The 18265-nt window shown below is 41.4% G+C and overlaps 1 protein-coding gene across 1 annotated transcript; it reads left to right on the top strand.

Annotated features, from left to right (window-relative positions):
* Nucleotides 1-10014: 10014 nt before the first annotated feature.
* Nucleotides 10015-15872, top strand: LOC149079428 (2-aminoethanethiol dioxygenase). The gene has a single exon (XM_089240150.1). The coding sequence runs from the start codon at nt 10036-10038 to the stop codon at nt 10741-10743; it is 708 nt and encodes a 235-aa protein (XP_089096276.1). The 5' UTR covers nt 10015-10035; the 3' UTR covers nt 10744-15872.
* Nucleotides 15873-18265: the final 2393 nt, after the last annotated feature.

Genomic DNA, 18265 nt, shown 5'->3' with positions numbered 1-18265 from the left:
AAAAAACTTTGTTTTAATCCCTTCGTTTTGATGCGCTCAAAGGAACAGCGATATTTAATTTCATAACATATGATTTTATTTATGCCTTAATTTTTTTTCCTTGATACCTTGGATTTGGTGTTCCTTCAACGGCCAGAAATCATTTTCCAATTTTTTCGCCCTTTTACCTCCGACTTGACACGCCCTTCTAGAGCGATCACTAGTAAGTTTTCCAAATTTTTTCCAGCTCGGATATGACTTCCCTCCTAATGTCGGCAGAAATAATTTCCTGTAATTTCTTTCACCCTTTTACGTCAGATTTCTCGCTCCTACTAGAAAGGGTAGAAATAATTTTCCCCAATTTTTGTCGCCCTTTCTACCCCAAACTTGGTGCCCCTCCTACAGCGGACACAAATAACTTTTTTTAATTTTTTTCTCCCTTTCACTTCGGATTTGGTGCCCTTTTAGAAAAAAGTGGAATCGATTTGTGAGGGAAAAAAATATTCTGAACTCTCTCGATTGATGCATAAATCCTTGAATAATATTCTGTCAACTCTCGATTCAACGCAAACCAACTTTATCGAAAATCTTTTCAAACTTGGAGGGTGGGGGGTTGGAATCGTTAGTTTAAAAAACATGAACCCAGTCATGGGCAAGGTTGACAGGGCTGCAGATCTGGGACTCGAGACAGGGCCGGCTTAAGCGACGGTGCAAGGGGTGCGGTGCACCCGAGCGGCAGGTTGGAAGAAGTGGTAGGTTAAACTTCAATCGGACACCAAATTTAAAAAAAATTATAATACTAAAATTTCCCATGACATCACACTTTTGAGCCAGTCTGACGACGAAAGTGTTTGTTGAGAAAACTTGAGGGAACAGTGAAGGGGCCTGGGACTGTATAATAGCAGAAACAATGTATTCTATCACAGTGGCGATGAATATTTTGGTGCCCTCAGATATTAATTTTTCCAGACCGGTCAAATAAAGGCGAAAGAAGAATAGGAGCACCAAGAACCCCTTTAAAATCAATTTATTAATAAAAATTACCTCGTTATAACGAGGCGACTTTTGTGTATATACACTGCTGGCCACCCAAATTGCAACACCAAGAAAGACAAGAGATATCGCAACAATATTTATTTCGTAGATAACATGTTGACCAAGCATCAAATGATTAAATTTATAGACTTCTGTGAAGTGTGGTTCCTGCCAACATCAGTAGCCAGAGTAGCCGCCATTGTTGGAGATCACCGCTGCCACACGCCTCGACATTGATTCAAAGAGACTTTGGATGTGTTCTTGGGGTACAGCAGACCAAGCAGCTTCCACGCGTTGCCAAAGTTGATCTGGTGTGGCAGCTGGGGATGTAATCTGGATCAATCGTTGAGCAACCATGGACCACATGTTTTCTATCGGCGAGAGATCTGGAGAGCGAGCTGGCCAGGGAAGCAATTCAATCTGGCGATTGACGAAGAACCTTTGGATAATGCGTGCCACGTGTGGTCGCGCATTATCCTGTTGAAATATGGCTGTGGGCAAGCCCTGAAGGTAAGGAAGGACAACTGGCTCAAACACCTCGGAGATGTAGCGCTGGCTTTTTAAAGTACCGGCAATGCGTACTAGAGGAGTACGAGAGTGATATCCAATACCGCCCCATACCATAATACCCGGTGCAGGACCAGTGTGGTGGTGCATAACGCAGCTGTTCAGCATCCTCTCCCCACGGTGTCTCCAGACTCGAATCCGACCATCGTGGTGTTGCAGACAGAAGCGTGACTCGTCAGTAAAGACATGTAGTGCGTTCTTATCTGTATAGATGGCGCACCCTCCTCACGCTCCTGGTGATTGTAAAAAAAAAAGAAAAAATGTCAGTTGGAATTATACCACCGATTTGTATACACGTGTCATCCTTCTCGTTATGTTTCTTTCGTATATTAAATCGTTAAGTTTTCATTACGTTTTATGTCGTTACTACAAGCATTAGATCAGACAATTTCATTCCATTGTACCGTCCACATCCTTCTTTCATCGCACCATTGGCGGCGGAGACGTCTGGGGTTCTGCGTCAAGGGTAGACGAAGCAATGGACGTCTTGCGGACAGACCACTCTGCTGTAAACGGCGTCGAATGGTACGCGCAGACACTGGATGATGCGGTACAGACTGAATGTGCTGTGCTATGGTTCGTGATGTGGCTGAGCGATCCATCATTGCCATACGCACAATACGCCTGTCATCACGTGAAGTGGTGCACTGAGGTGGATGCGATCGAACACGTCGGTCCGTCGTACCCTCCTGCATCCAACGATCACATATCCGCATTACAATTGTTTGGTTTCGTCCAACACGACTACCGATTTCCCTGAAAGATAATCCACAATCTCGGTAGGCCACTATCCTTCCTCTGTCGAACTCGGATACTTGATCAAAAGATGATCGCTGTTTTCTACGAGGCATAATTGATCGTTTTTTTTTTAAAAACCACAAGAAAAACACAATTGCCGTACTTCAAATCGTCGAAATCTCCAAGCCTTAAATAGCGCTTTGAAGTGGCGCCACAGGCGCGCGTGATGTGCGTCTGCGCTGAAATTCTAATCATTTGCATATCTCACCTCCGCTAATGCATGTTGTAAATTTCATATTATTTGCATGCTTCCTTCAGGGTGTTGCATTTACGGTGGCCAGCAGTGTATACATAATACAAAGAGGTTTTTAACAGTTGGCTGATGCGAAGATATTTTAGGCACCCAGTTTAGGGACCGATGCAGGGCACCGGTGTGTAGGCGCCTATCTGTAGGACCGGTTGTTGAGCTCCATTATTAAATATAATAACAATCAGAAGGTTTTATATAATACATGTTTAATTTGGTACGGACACATAAAAAGAAAGACATCACATGACAATGGTTGCTTGCCGACTGCGAAGAAAAACATTCGATTTTTTATCGCAACTCGTGTTGCTAGGCAACAAATATTCGCACCAGAAAATTGCGAAGTGCGACGTCATAATTTTTCCGCAATCGGTGAAAGTTCAAGTAGAGGTCGCTACACACTCCCCCCCCCCCAGTGTCAACGAAATGTCGTGGTCGAGTATCTGTCGGGGAAGTGGACATGACGACCGGAACGAGTCACAGTTGCTGGTACTGTACTTGGATGGACGGGTGACGTCGTAGGCACTTGGGTATGCTGGTCACTTAAGAAAGCTGGGATCAACCGATCGATGGAGATTCTCCTGGATGTCCCGTTGAAGTCGATGTCGAAGAATTTATCTCGTCGATCTTTGACCAGAAATGGGCCTTGATACGTTGGTTGCAAGGCAGAGTGTGGTGCATCGTTACGCAGGAAGACATGAGATGCGGATTGTAGACATGTAGGAACATATGTTGGCGTAGATCCGTGAGTTGTTGTAGGTATGGGTTTCATTGAACGCATTAGTTTTTGAAGTTGATGGACGAAATCGGACTGTTTGATGTCTGGTATTGCGGAGAAGTATTCGCCAGGCAGTTGCAATGGTGATCCGTAGAGGATTTCGGCGGAGGAGCATCCTAAATCTTCTTTCACTGCTGATCTCAGGCCTAGTAGTGCTAATGGAAGAGCGTCAACCCAAGCTGCATGGGATTGGATTCGGCATCTTAGGGCAGCTTTCAGAGATCGGTGTTGTCTCTCGATGAGTCCATTCGCCTGAGGATGATATGCGTTCGTCTTGTGATGTTGGAATCCGAGGTATCTGCTTAAGGTTTGGAAAAGATGACTCTCAAACTGTCTTCCTTGGTCTGTGGTAATCTTCTGTGGTATGCCAAATCTGGCAAACCAGGTCGCAATTAGGGCTTTGGCGACTGTTTCGGCAGTTTGGTCTGGCATATGCGGCTTCGATCCATCTGGAATATCTGTCTATTATCGTTAGGAGGTACCGTGAGCCTTGGCATAATGGCAATGGGCCAACTATGTCGAGATTGATGTGTTGAAATCTATTGTTTGGTACTTTGAATTCGGCCAGAGCGGAACGAGTGTGTCGGTGAACTTTAGAACGTTGGCATGCAATGCATGCTCTAGTCCACGCCTGACAATCTTTTTTGAGGTTGCGCCAGATGAAGCGTTGAGAAACCAACTTGGTAGTAGCTTTGATACCTGAATGAGAAAGCGTATGGAGTGATTCAAAAGCTTGTCTTCTGTGTGATTCTGGAATATAAGGACGAATGTGTCCCGTAGAAATGTCACAAAACAAGTGCTTCGTTATATTACTGTCCGGCAAACGCAGTTTGACGATTTTCAATGATGAGCTTTGTTGGAGTTCACGTAATTCATCGTCACATTGAGAGTCGGCAATCGCATCGTAGTCGATTGGTGATGGAGAAGCAATAGTTGCGATGCGTGACAAAGTGTCAGCAACTACATTGTTTGGTCCGGGAATATACCTGATATCAGTAGTAAATTCTGCGATATAATTTAATTGCCGTAGTTGTCGAGGCGAAGCTTTGTTCGGGTCTTGTTTGAAGGCATACATCAATGGACGATGGTCACTATAAATGGTAAAATGACGTCCTTCTAGCTGGCATTTGAAATGTTTAACTGCGCTATAAATAGCTAGAAGTTCTCTGTCATACGCACTGTATTTTACTTGAGACTGGGAGAGTGTGCGAGAGAAAAAACTGAGGGGTTGGATCACACCGTCATGCTCTTGCTGTAACACTGCACCGATGGCATTGTCCGATGCATCTGCTACGAGAGAAATGTGCGCGTTTGGCTTTGGATGAACGAGCAAAGTGGCGTTGCATAGCGCTTCCTTGACATCGGTGAAGGCTTGTGAAGCTTGTTGAGTCCAATTGAGTGGTTTCCGGCTGTTTTTCGCATGACCTGCTAACATAGCGGTGAGTGGTCGCTGCAGGTCCGCACACTTAGTTATGAACCGGTGGTAAAAATTCAACATGCCCAGAAATCGGCGCAAGGAAGTGGCGGAAGTGGGTTGCATAAAGTTCTTGATGACATCTACTTTGGCGGATAACGGTTTGAGTCCATTCTTGCTAATTTCATATCCCAAGAATTTGATGGTCGGGACGCCAAATATGCATTTTGGCACATTTATGCACAGTCCGTATTCGTCAAGTCGACTGAATACTTCACGTAAGTGTTGGAGATGAGTTTGCTCGTCTGGAGAAGCTACCAGGATATCGTCTAAATAACAGAATACGAATTCCAATCCTTGTAGGATCGTATTCATGAATCTCTGGAAGGTCTGCGCTGCATTGCGTAATCCAAAGGTCATATACGGAAATTCGAAGAGTCCAAACGGCGTAGTAATTGCTGTTTTTGGAATATCCGGCTCGTGCACTGGAATTTGTTGATACACTCTAATCAGGTCGATTGAGGAATATATTGTCGTTCCGTGGAGAATGTGCGAGCAATCTGTGAGGAAAGGAATCGGGTAACGATCAGGAACTGTGATTTTGTTTAGTGCTCTATAGTCTCCACACGGTCTCCAGTCGCCAGATTTCTTTGGCACTAGATGGAGTGGACTAGACCAACTGCTCTTCGAAGGCTGACAAAGTCCTTGTTGCATCATGAACTCGAACTCTTTTCGCGCAACTTTCAACTTTTCCGTGGAAAGCCGTCGAGGTCGGGCAAAAACTGGTGGACCTGTAGTCTCAATGAAGTGCTTGATATTGTGCTCTTTAATTTTCTTATTTTGGATGTGTGGACGGAGAATATCAGGAAACTCTTTGACTATATCCCGATATGGCGATGATAATAGATCGATACCGTTCAAGCAAAAAGATGGAGCTGCGATGTTTCTTGCAATGGAACAAGTGGCAGATAGCAAGGTCGTTCCATCGATGAGGCGATGATGTTTGCTATCGACTAACAGATAGAAAATCTACACCAATAATTGGTCGGGTTACGTCGGCTATGATGAACGGCCAAGCAAATGTCCTTCGGAGGTTCAAATTCAATGTTAGAAGTTTGGTACCGTAAGTTGAGATAGAGGAACCATTGGCGGCTGTAAGAATCGACTTCTCGGGTTTCTTGTGGGTATTGACGACAGTTCGCGGGACGACTGACACATCAGCGCCCGTGTCGATCAAAAAGTCCAGTTGGTGGAAGGATCGGCCAGTATGACTCTGTCGACGAATTGGCAGCCGTGGCCTTGGCCGGTGGACGACTGCCTTATTAGTTTCCCGGTGAGGTTTTGAAGGAGCAGGGCTGTTGACATTTCTTAGCCTGAGCTCCGAAACTGGTGTGATAGAAGCAGAAGCCATTTTCAGCTTGTTTGTATTGGGCTCGGCTGTGGGATCGCGAGCGAGAATACCGTTCGCGATGACGATGGTCGAATCGAGGTCTAGGCTGTCGCTGTGAAGTGTGAATAGCGGCCTTCAGCTCACTCAACTCTTTGGTCAGAGCTGCGACTTGTTGCTCCAGTGACTGGCTGATTGCGTTCTCAGGTCGACCGGATGCTGAACAGATATTTGGAATGGCCAACTCAGCGATTTTATCTGCCATCGAAGCGAGTTGTGGAAGCCCTTCGCTCGAAGCAGCTAGTATAGCTTGGACGTTAGCGGGGAGTCGCGCTAACCACAACGATTTCAGCAAGTCATCACTAAAGTTACGTCCGGCAAGCTCACGCATTCGGGCAAGCAGATGCGATGGTTTTTGATCTCCCAGTTCTAAACCTTGCAGTAGCGTACGGATTTTCGATGATTCGCTCTCCGCGTAAACCTGAATCAATCGTGTCTTCAACGCGTCGTATTTATTCTGCTGGGGAGGTTCTAGAACTAAATCTTGGACTGTCGATAAAATATCGGCATCGATACCAGCGATAGTATGGTTGAACTTCGTAGCATCGGCAGTTATAGCTGCGATCGAGAATTGTGCTTCTAGTTGGATAAACCACAAGTTTGGATTGTTTCTCCAAAATGGAGGCGGCTTTATAGCGACGCGATCGGCATTCGGCGGATTGTCCATTTGGAACGGAGGAAACGATTACTCGCTTACCTTGAGAAGCTTGCTGTTCGAAATCATGGCGCTGTTCGAAATCACGTCCGGCGTCGCCAGTTTAGGCACCCAGTTTAGGGACCGATGCAGGGCACCGGTGTGTAGGCGCCTATCTGTAGGACCGGTTGTTGAGCTCCATTATTAAATATAATAACAATCAGAAGGTTTTATATAATACATGTTTAATTTGGTACGGACACATAAAAAGAAAGACATCACATGACAATGGTTGCTTGCCGACTGCGAAGAAAAACATTCGATTTTTTATCGCAACTCGTGTTGCTAGGCAACAAATATTCGCACCAGAAAATTGCGAAGTGCGACGTCATAATTTTTCCGCAATCGGTGAAAGTTCAAGTAGAGGTCGCTACAATATCTTTTTGGAAAGAGAGAAAATTCAACTGTCCCTGCGGGGAACCGAACCCACGTTCTTTCACTTCCCGGATGAACGCCCTCGATCACTAGACTACAGAGGGAATGAATATCTTAATCTTTCTTTGGGGCTCGTGGGCACTGGACGGGACCGTACATGGACGGCCGGACGCAATTCAGCGTGTGCACTGAACGGGACCAGTGTACATCAACTGCAAGGAAAGATAGAGAGTTTCGTTCCCTCTGTAGTCTATTTATCTAGGGCCTTCACCCGGGAAGTGAAAGAACGTGGGTTCGATTTTCCCCAGGGACACTTGAATTTTCTTTCTTTCCAAAATGTGTGTGTGTCATCCTCAGATATACATAATGATATTTGTAGGATAAGTGTAAGCCTGTTTCCCAAAGTTGGTAATATCGCCCCTGGTGGGTGATGGAATTTTCCAGGGAGGGCGACAGAAGGTACAGGTGTAACATAGGATGCTATGGGTTCAATTTCTATATGGGAGGCCGAGTCATCCGCCATTTTGCACCTTTCCGCAGAGATGCGCAATGTTATCCTACCATAGGCTCTCTACAAATTCTTCCTTTTTTTTATTATTTTTAGATCGTTTTGTCATTTTTTACAAAATAACTGCGAGAATGCCTTGTTGTTCGGCTTCCGTAAAGTTTAAATTCGGATAAAAAGATTTCCAGCGTGATAAACATCGATGTGAGAAATAGATCGTGAACTGCATTAGCGCCAAGTTCTCACCGAGAAACGGAGCTTGTCCGTGAGGAGTAAGTGAAATTTAATTATTTTGTGTGTTAAATTTTTTCAAAATCATATTTGTGGTAATGTTTTTAAATAAGAATAAGAACTAAATGAGAGAAAAAATGGGAATAAAAAAAATCGGTGGGAAATAGCGGACGACATTTGGCGCCATAATTTTGTGTTGTGTTTAGGCACAAGAGTTACGTGATTTTAAAATATGAAATCATTTTCTTTTTATATTCCGCATAATTTAGAAGAAATGATGCATAACTACAGGATTTCTAACTAACGGAGCTAGTTAAATCTTGAATTAATTATAAATTAATCCTGAAATATTTCTGATCGCTCACATTTTCTGTCCCAAGTTTGGAGAATTATTGCAACATGGCAGAGATCAATCACTGTTTTATTGAAAGAATTGTAACTTATTTTATGTATTGAGGGGAAAATAGCATGTTTATATTACAAATATGCTTATTTTATTATTTTTAAGTAGCACATCAAAGTGAATTCAAATTAATTTAAAATCAACTTTAAAATATGGCTTGATTTCTCTGAGTTTTGCTGATTTGGCAACTTATCGCTTGTAGATTAGGAGTGATTGACTCAAATTACATCCTCATTAAAAATCAAATACAAATACAACAGGCAAAATGCCCAACGAGGTGGCTGAGAAAAAGGTGGTGGAATTAAAAATCAATATAATAGACGTAGAATTCTTTTTTTTTATTCCTATCCAGTCACCTTAGCCATTGGTTAGCCATGCAGGCTAACCAATCGTAATGTTTTGTGAATTGACTTACCAGGCAATAAGTAAGAACGGTAAAATAGTTCTAGACCTACAAAGCAGAACTTTTTTACAAACGGGACAATTTCTTCAAAAACGTGATGTAGGTCACGAACAACGGTGTTCTTGATCAACAACGGTGTGTGATTTTTTGTCCATAAAGAATTAGGTTTATTCCAAGGTCCCGTAGGCAAAAGTCCTCTCAACCTCCCACCTATGTCGTTTGTAGAGGGAGGCGCGTGAGCCTTTGCAATCGGGCGGCAGGTAAGCTCATGCCGCCCCTCACAATTACCATCATTTTTTCTTTATGCTATAAATTCATTGTGGAAGGGCCAGTGAAAATTCTTTCTTGGGGCCTGCCAAATATCCCAGCCTGGGGACCCTGCTCTAGGAAGTCGGGGCGCACAGCTATTTGGGTTGAGAAATTGAATTTTCTGGATATTAATGCCGAAACTGATATTTGGAAAGAAAAGTGATTTGTCCCCCTTGCATACCGGGCAAGTGCGCTAACCAATACACCAGAGACACATTTTTCAATTCCTCATAACACGCATTAGTAGCGTGAAGCGCTGAGTGGAGTCAGCAGCCTCCCTTAATAACAGCAATTTTCGCCCCAGTTGGCGTTTTTGTATGAATGGTATTTTTTCGGCCTGAAATATATACTGAGAAATTGAATTTTCTGGATGTTAAAAGTGATTTGTCTCCTCCGGGAATCAAATCCGCTTCCCTGATGCATTGGTTAGCACAGTCCCGGTATGCAAGGGGGACCCGGGTTCGATTCCCGAAAGAGACAAATCACTTTTCTTTCCAAATATGTTTCGGCATTAACATCCAGAAAATTCAATTTCTCAGTATATTTTTCAGGCCGAATAAATACCATTTCTTCATAGCTATTTGGGTTGTTTTTGAACATTTTCCGCCGTTATTGGCGATGGTGCTGTAATTTGGCAACTTTTTGGTGATAATTGGCAATGTCCGGTATTTGTGAATTAAGTCAACCTTTTTTTTTTCGAAGAAATATGGTCAGTATACACTTTTAGATGTCCCGTACTGGCTCCACAAAATGTATGGCCAAAGGAGTTGGACCTGTCGTCTGCTGATCGGTCCCAGACCTCTACAGCGGTCCAGAATATGTTGCACATGAAGCAAGGAGGAAAACAATCATGGCGGCTCTTGTAGAGGTAGTCGCTCGTCAAGCTCAATCGACTTTCGCCAGGAGCCTGACGGAAGAGACGTTTTCGGAGTGTCTGTCGAAGCTGGTCCGCTCGATCAGCCAGCTGCGAGCCAAGGACGTCAACCTCAGCAAGTCCGTGTTATCCTCCGACCAGAGTTTGAGGACTAGGTCCAGAGCTCCAGTCACTTACATAGAAGTGACGGAGAACTCCAAATTCTCTATGGGCATCTTCGTGCTGAAGCACGGCGCGAGGATACCGCTCCACGACCATCCCGGTATGCACGGCGTGCTCAAGGTGATCGAGGGCCGCGTCCAGATACATTCGTACAGCGCCCTCCAACACAACAACGTCCGGGTGCCTAGGGACGTGAGCCGTAAGCTGAAGCCGACCGAGGAGAAGCTGCTGATACCGGTCGAGAAGCACGACTCCCTGGACGTCGGCGAGGGTGACGAGCCCTGCATACTGAGCCCCACGAAAGGCAACTACCACGAGATCCACGCCGTCAGTGGTCCGGCGGCTTTCATCGACATCCTCGCGCCACCGTACGACATGAAGGAGAGGGATTGTCACTATTACATACCCTTCGAAACGACCTCCTCTGAATCCGAGGTCCGAACCTGGTTATTAAAAACTGTGCCACCTGGTGACTTTTGGTGTGATTCTGCGCCGTATCATGGTCCTCCGGTTGACTTCTAAGCACAATGTAGATGTTCGCCATCTGACCTCTTTTTTTTTTTTGTAGTCACGCCCTCTATGGGCATGTGTGTATTATCTCCTTCCCATAACTATTTCGATGACGATAATATATATATGTATTGGTTGTGTGTGTTTGTGCGGTAGCTAAGAGGTATGGAAGAAGAGAAAATGTCGTCAACCCCCCACCCCGATTTAACCTCACCAGCACTTAACGAGTTTGATATTATATCAATTCATCGTTTAACGTGTGTTAATCTTCCCTACAAAAGGATTTTTTTTTGTTCTCAAAATTTCTGACACTGCGTAAGGTTGGCACATCGGGTGGATGGACAATAGTGGGGTTCAGTTGTAATTTAATCTTGTGTAAGGATTGTTTGTGTATGTATGCAATTTTGTGGATTTGTTAAAGTTCCATTGATCCTCTGCAAATTTTCCGTGATTATAGCAAGGCTTGACAAATCACACAAAAAAAAAATCTAGGTGCCAGAAAAAAATTTTTACCGAAAGAATAGGGTGCTTAAAAATGCTTCTTTGGAACAAATGCAATATAATCCAGATCCCTTGGTGACTGGTTTTTTCGGCGCCAGACACGTCCTTGGGCCGGAGGGAAAGTCACCAGGGCTGTGACTGACTACAGACGCCAAAAAAAAAACCGTTTAAAACGTAAAAGTTGAAACCAACAATAATATTACAAATAAATATTCTCAGTATTAAAAAAAATAAAACCTGAACTCTCTTCAAAATAAATCGATACAGCTATAAGCAGGGCCGTCATTTTAACTTTTTCCAGAGAGGGCGAGGAACATGTACTCAATGTATTTATAATTTTATATGTGTATATATATACACCATTTTTAGTGTATTTTCAAAAGCCAGGGATGGGCAATGTCCCCCAAATGATGGGCCTGAGTATAAGTTTCTCTGAGTATCCAGACTCGTTTAGGAATTCCCTCTTAAATAAAACTACAGTCCTAGTTGTAAAAATAAATATTCTCCAGAAAAAAAAAAAAGTTAAAACCAGGACTCCGAAAAATAAACCGATCCGGGCACAAGTCACTGGGCATCCAGACTCTTTAAAATATTAGTAAACTAAAATAATGATATTTCCTTATGGCACTGAAAACGGAAGGACAGAAGTTACAAAAAATAATAAATATATCGGAAAATTAGAACTTTGTGGAAACATGATTCTAGTGAGAAGACAATGAGACGTTTAGACAATGGAGAACGAAATGATTCTATTTCAAATACTATTACACAAAGGAAGATGCCATTTGAATAGCCCACGTTACTAGTTAACCTGGCACCATTATGTCTGCTTGGTGACTTATGGTGCCCTTGGCGATTTGGATTATAATGCATCTGTACCACTTTTTACTTTTTCAGGGCATGGTGACCCTCTTTCATGTTGAATGATATACTGCTATAAATTCCAAACAACGTGTGCTGTTCTCAGCCTTCAATTTGGTAACTGCACAAGAAAACTTTAGGTACCAATACTAATTCTTCTGATTTGGCCAGCCCTGATTATAATCTTCTAAAAACGAGAATGGATGAGTCGAGCAGGTGTGTGTCCAACCTTTGTACAACAGTAGGAGAAAGGTGCCAGTGGCGAATCCCAACATATAGAATACTGGCTTTTTTTCTCAGCCCGAGATATCAAGGAAACAGTTGTTTTCTGGATATGATGCTGAGGTGAACTCGGAAAGAAACGTCATCACGTCTCCTCCTGGTGACTTTTCTTTCCGAGTTCACCTCAGCATCATATCCAGAAAACAACTGTTTCCATGATATCTCGGGTTGAGAAAAAAGCCATCTATCTCACTTTAAACCGTCCCACCCGGGGGCTATTTCCTGAAGTTAATAGAGGCTACTAATGCCTCTACTTCAGCGCCTCACGCCACAGGGCATGAAATAACGAAGGCAGGGTTATGTCTCCAGTGGTGTAGATGGTAGTATTCTTGCCTGATATGCAAGAGGGCCTGGGTTCATGTCCCGGCGGAGACGTGATGTCTTTTCTTTCCAAGTTCACCTCAGTATCATATCCGGAAAATAACTTGTTTCCTTGATATAGAATACTGCTGCTTGGTAACTATTTTAATATTGCCAGACCTAATTTGGTGCTATTTTCTTAGGTTGACCACAGAACTATAAGCATTTAAAAAATGTGCCAGAGAGGATGGTGTTGGTCACATATCAGTTCATTTTCTGTAAGCATAGTCAGTGCTAATGCATGAACTTTTTTTTGTGGTCAAGCAGTTGCTGAATAGGCAAAGAAATCTGATATATGATAATACAAATATGGCGGGAAATGCAAAAACTACAAAAAATTGAATTAACAAGTTATTTGGTTAGTTAATATAATTAATAAAGGGCTGCAGAAACTAGCAAATTCTGATTTGGCTGTCAATTTTGGCGTGGAAAAAAGGTACCACATTGGCGCTGTCCAAGCTTATGGAAAATTAACCGACATGTCACTGTGTTCTAGTATAGTCAAAAAACTTACTCTATGTTAGGAATTGACCACAGGAATGAATAAATGGGTAAATTCTCAACATAATTAATACTATTGTTTGGTGAATCCTTTTTTATCGCCAGACCTGATCTGGCTTTTTTTTGATCAGTGATACGGCAGGACAATAGGAACCTTTCAATATGCTGCGCAGATTATGCTGGCGACATGTTGCTGTTTTTGCGTATCTCTGGGCTTTACTAATCCCAAGCGACTCCAAAATTTTTATTAGTGCCTAAAATTTTCTGTTTTCATGACAGTGTGTTGCCTTTTATCTTATATGACTCTTTGTATGGAAAGTATATGAAGTCTCAGAAAAGTTTTTAAAAAAAACAAAATTATTCTGGACCGTTTTTCTTGTGATTATAATCATTGTTGGCTCCTAAGAAATTTGGCTAATGCCTGAAATTATTTTTTGTTTGATTTGTCAATCATTGGTGCAGTCAGAATCTTCTTGGCAAAAAAAGAAACCATATATTGGGAATTAACTGAATCATATGTTACGTTAAGAGTTATTGATTTGTGCTAAGACACAAGCAATCCTGGTTGTAATTAGTTAAGAGCAAGTCAAAATGTAATTCACAAGAAATATGTGTATGGGAGATGAATATATATGAGTAATTTTAAGTAGAGCCATAATTATCACAATGTAATTCAATATCTTGAAAATGATCTTAATTTCAAAAATTGAACTGAGCCTTGTTGAAATTGAGGGGGGAAATGGGACATTTTATATGTAAAAAGTTCAGACAGCACAAATTACGGGAATATCCCATAAAATATGGGTCAAATGATGTATATATATAACCACACATGAGTTTCTGGCTCATGACAGAAATACTGCATATGTGACCCTCGAACTAAAAAAGTCTCACAACCCCTTATTCTAAAGCAGTGTTTCCTCAATCACCAGCCACTGACATACCTGGCCGAGAGTGATTAGTCGTTTCCCTTTCCCCCATTCATTTGCTGTTAGTCTTGTTTCTGACCAGGCCCTCCACTTACAAAAATAAATGAAACCATACCACTCACCAACCTGTCTCTACCCTTGCCCTAGCAGACATGTAATCACGGCTGCCTGGAATAATCTAACAAAGAATCGCTTAATGGCATTGAATGGGCACACACTAATGACAACTCACTGCAATGTCTGAAGGAGCCACGGCTCACACTGTGAGAACCACTGCTCTTAGAGACATCGACTCGTGACTTATCTCATAACTTGTCAACGTTGCTCAGCAAACCACACTCTGACAACAATCGCGCAGTAATATGGAGCCAACTTAATTTATCCTTTCTGGATCAGCTCACATTTTCCCCTCCGCATAATTGACTCTCCTGCATTACTACATGCAAGAGGGTTTGCCCCCCCCCCCCCACAAAGAAATAGACCCCTCTTTTCCTGGGTGGGGGGGCATTGCTAAATCTAATCTGGTGGTACACGTGTATTTTAAGGTGCTCAAATTCGCAGCAAGTCTTGTTAATATAGCCAAGTTATTTGATCCTTTCTACTATGTTCCTATATATTCTGCCGTATCGCAGACAATATTTCAATGTCTTAAAAGTGTTTCAAAAGAGTTTGGCGAATCCTAGGTTCTCCCAATGTGACTGAAACATTGACAGACACCTAAAATTTCATAAATGTAATCACTATCTTGAGCAGAAAAAATGTTTCGCTCCTGAAATATTTTATTTGTGCCTAGATTTGGTTGGTTGATTTTTTTTCTCAATTTATGAAGCCTTGCTTCAGGAAATTATTGCACAGAGTGATACCTACAGCTATAATAAAATTAAAAAGTGCTGTAGGCGTCGCTGTCAACATGAAAATCAGTTTTGGTAAATTCCCAGTATAAGACATACTGCTGTTTGGTGACTTTTTTTTTTTAATCATCAGACCCGATTTTGGGGACTGTGTGCTAGGGTTATTGGGGAACGATAAGAATGCCCAATAACCTTTAAAAATGTGCCAGAGGAGATGGTATTGGCGAGAAAAAAAAAACTATATCGTATATTGGGAATTAACCCAAAATTCTGGTTGTCCATCATTCCTTTGACTCATTGCGATATGTGATTGTAAATTTTCATTGACAGTTTCTCTATAAGGCCGGTATTACTCCATCAAAATTCCTTTATAAAACTTGAAAAATTCAACCAATAAACATATTGGTTACATTTGAGTGAATGTAACCAATAGGCTTATTAATGGTTTTTATTTAAGTTTTATAAAATATTGTTTATCAAACTTATAATGTAATCCCGACAGACCAGTCACGACCCAAGCTCTGTCCCTCCCGGGATAGATAGATAATGTAATCCCGGCTAAATGATCGGACAATATTCCTGAAATGACTCTTAACTATCTATCTAGACATTCTTATAAACGTTACCTCAGAATTTAATTTTGTTTGTAAAGTGATTTAATGATATGAAAGTATTTAATGTGTATATAATTCAAAGAAATATTGTAGAAATTGGTGAAAAAATATATTGTGCGATACTCTTTACATGTGCGAAATTGGTATGCTTATATCAGTGATATATTTAAGTGATTTCATATGATAATTTATTGCAAATATATATGTAATTATATCAAAAGTAAAAGAAATCATGAATCTTATTGTTTTCTGTGTTAAAGAGAGTATAAAGTTTTATAATTGTATGTTTGAAATTTGCCACCTGACAGTCCAGTGGTTGGGGGAGCTAGCCACTGACTGCAGGTCTGGGTTCGGGCATAGATGTGCACTAACAAATTCCCTGGACCGATCATACAGATCTCTTGGGAATGCATGAGGATCACATTATTATAGATATTTGAGGAACGTTTCTGGTATGGCAAGATTTTAGATTTCTGTTGTGTTTGTTTTCACATTAATATACTATATGTGCCTATTAACACATTCACATCTGACTATTTTTCTCGAAACTTTCATATAAATCAGGGTATTTTAGTGATATAAAGATACAGTGAAACTTCGATATAAACAGGAATCTGTTTTTGTAAAAATTTCTCTTATTTTTTTGTGGGAAAGGAAATAATCTAGTTAATCTATCAGAAATGAAATGCAGAATTTATGGTTTCATTATTATTTTGTGAATGGTTCATTTTTCAGATCAAGAATTTTGCAAAGTGTCTTGAAAACGGACCAAAATTTTGGCTGGACTCCTGATAAAGGTAGACTGAGGAAAAAATCTTTGTAGAGAGATTTTTATATATCATGAGGCATAAGTTTTTAACATTTAGATTATAGGCATTTATTTCTAAACTAGACTCGAAAAAATGTCTTTGTAGGAGAATTTATCGTTATATCGAGTATCATTGTAACAAGGTTTCATTGTATTTCAACATGCGCAAAACTATAATTCTCATTTCTCAACAACGCTTTTTTTTTAAACCAGAATTTTTGTTTCCTGATGTGAATGTGTTAAGATCAGGTGGAACCTGTTCAAACTGATTTATCATGATGGATGAATGAAGTGGCCCATTCCTCGGGTGGGTTTTTCCCTCCCAAACCAGACCAATTGAGAATGCATTGCTGCAGCCTTCTGCTATAAACGATTTTGGAGGCTACGAGTCTTTCCAGTGTTGCAACAAAAAAGAAAATTGATCCTCGCGAGCAGAAGCATATTTACAAAGAGCTTATCTTGCGCTAAATTTGAAAAATGATTGGTTAGTTAGTTGAATGGGAGAAGGGCCAAAAGAAATGTGTATAGTTCACAGACAGTAAAACTATAAATCTTCCATTGCATAGAGAGCAGGCGACTACTTCAGTGTGTGACCAAATTAGTGACAGAGACAAAAAAAAAAAAACCTAGAGATTTTGTGTGAGCATGTGTGTGATCAAAACAGTGTGCTAACATGTGAATGACCTCTCCTGCTAACTAGAACATGGCCCGCCACTCTGTCTCAATAAAAAGATATGAGCAGGTGGTGTGTATCTGGTCATGTAAATGACAAGAAGAGACCTAGAGAGGAAGGGACCAGGTCTATGAAAGACCCCAAAAGAATGACCTGGAAAGTTTGCAAGCATGTGAGTGAACCAGAACATGCATGTGAAAGTTCAAAGAGTGACCTCCAAAGAGCAAAGGACCAAGTCAGTGATTGATCGAGAAAATGTGCAAGCATGTGATTGACCAAAAGAGTGATTTGAAGGTGTATATATATCGGCTATATTCCAAAGATGGCAAACTTTGTGTAGCCGACAGGCAATCAACCCTTAAATTTTCTCCTTTTTCTACCTCATTTAAATCACAAATTGCTCTAATAAGCTCTTTTCATCTTGATTTTAATACTCAAATTTGTGTCTATATTTCTGGCCTTTTAATTTTGTAAATACGACTATTTTTCCTTATGGTCTACCACAGTGTTCAACCCCAAAGCAGAATATTCCAAAATCTGGAAGAATTTTAAAAATAATGTAGAAAATACTATTATGGTGATTTTTACTTTTCTTTCAAACTGAGCACAATTCGGGTCTATCGCCAAGGGTAGTTTACTACCTAGTGAGTTGTGGTGTAAGTGTGTGTACCTAACAGTCTGAGTGCATATCTAGGTCATGTCTGATTTTTCAGTGCTGCAATCTATATTTCAGAAGTGAAGTGTAATGATTGAATATTTGTACCATTTGTAGGCATGTTGCTCTCTGTAACAAGACTTTTTAACGGGGAGATCAGCTCATATTCACTCCTGAGAAACACAGAAAACCAACTTCAGCTGACCACCACTGTGGCGCTGTTGTGAGCCCGCGACCTAGCGATCCGTCATTATGACTACTCGAGCATCACAGTGGCAGGTGATTTTTTTTTATGCATGGTGATTTTTACTACTACTAAACCATACATGTGCCTCGTCCATATTCCTCTGCGGAACCTCTAACAAATTGGTACATGTTGGAATGTGTGTGTACACGTAGTGAAACCTGACATGAAGTTTGTTTCTGTGTAATGCTTGTTATGTGTAGTGCTGCTATCTGCCACCAGTTTTTTCTATGGTGATTTTTAATACAGAACATT

This window comes from Pholcus phalangioides, unplaced genomic scaffold, assembly GCF_987345545.1.
Source record: "Pholcus phalangioides strain wild (caught in Gottingen) unplaced genomic scaffold, Ppha-v1.0 ptg000012l_1, whole genome shotgun sequence".
Lineage (NCBI taxonomy): Eukaryota > Metazoa > Arthropoda > Arachnida > Araneae > Pholcidae > Pholcus > Pholcus phalangioides.
This window is presented reverse-complemented; position numbering and strand designations above follow the sequence as displayed.

Excerpts from the sequence above, each read along its gene's own strand:
- LOC149079428 (XM_089240150.1), top strand. The coding sequence starts at position 10,036 with ATGGCGGCTCTTGTAGAGGTAGTCGCTCGTCAAGCTCAATCGACTTTC.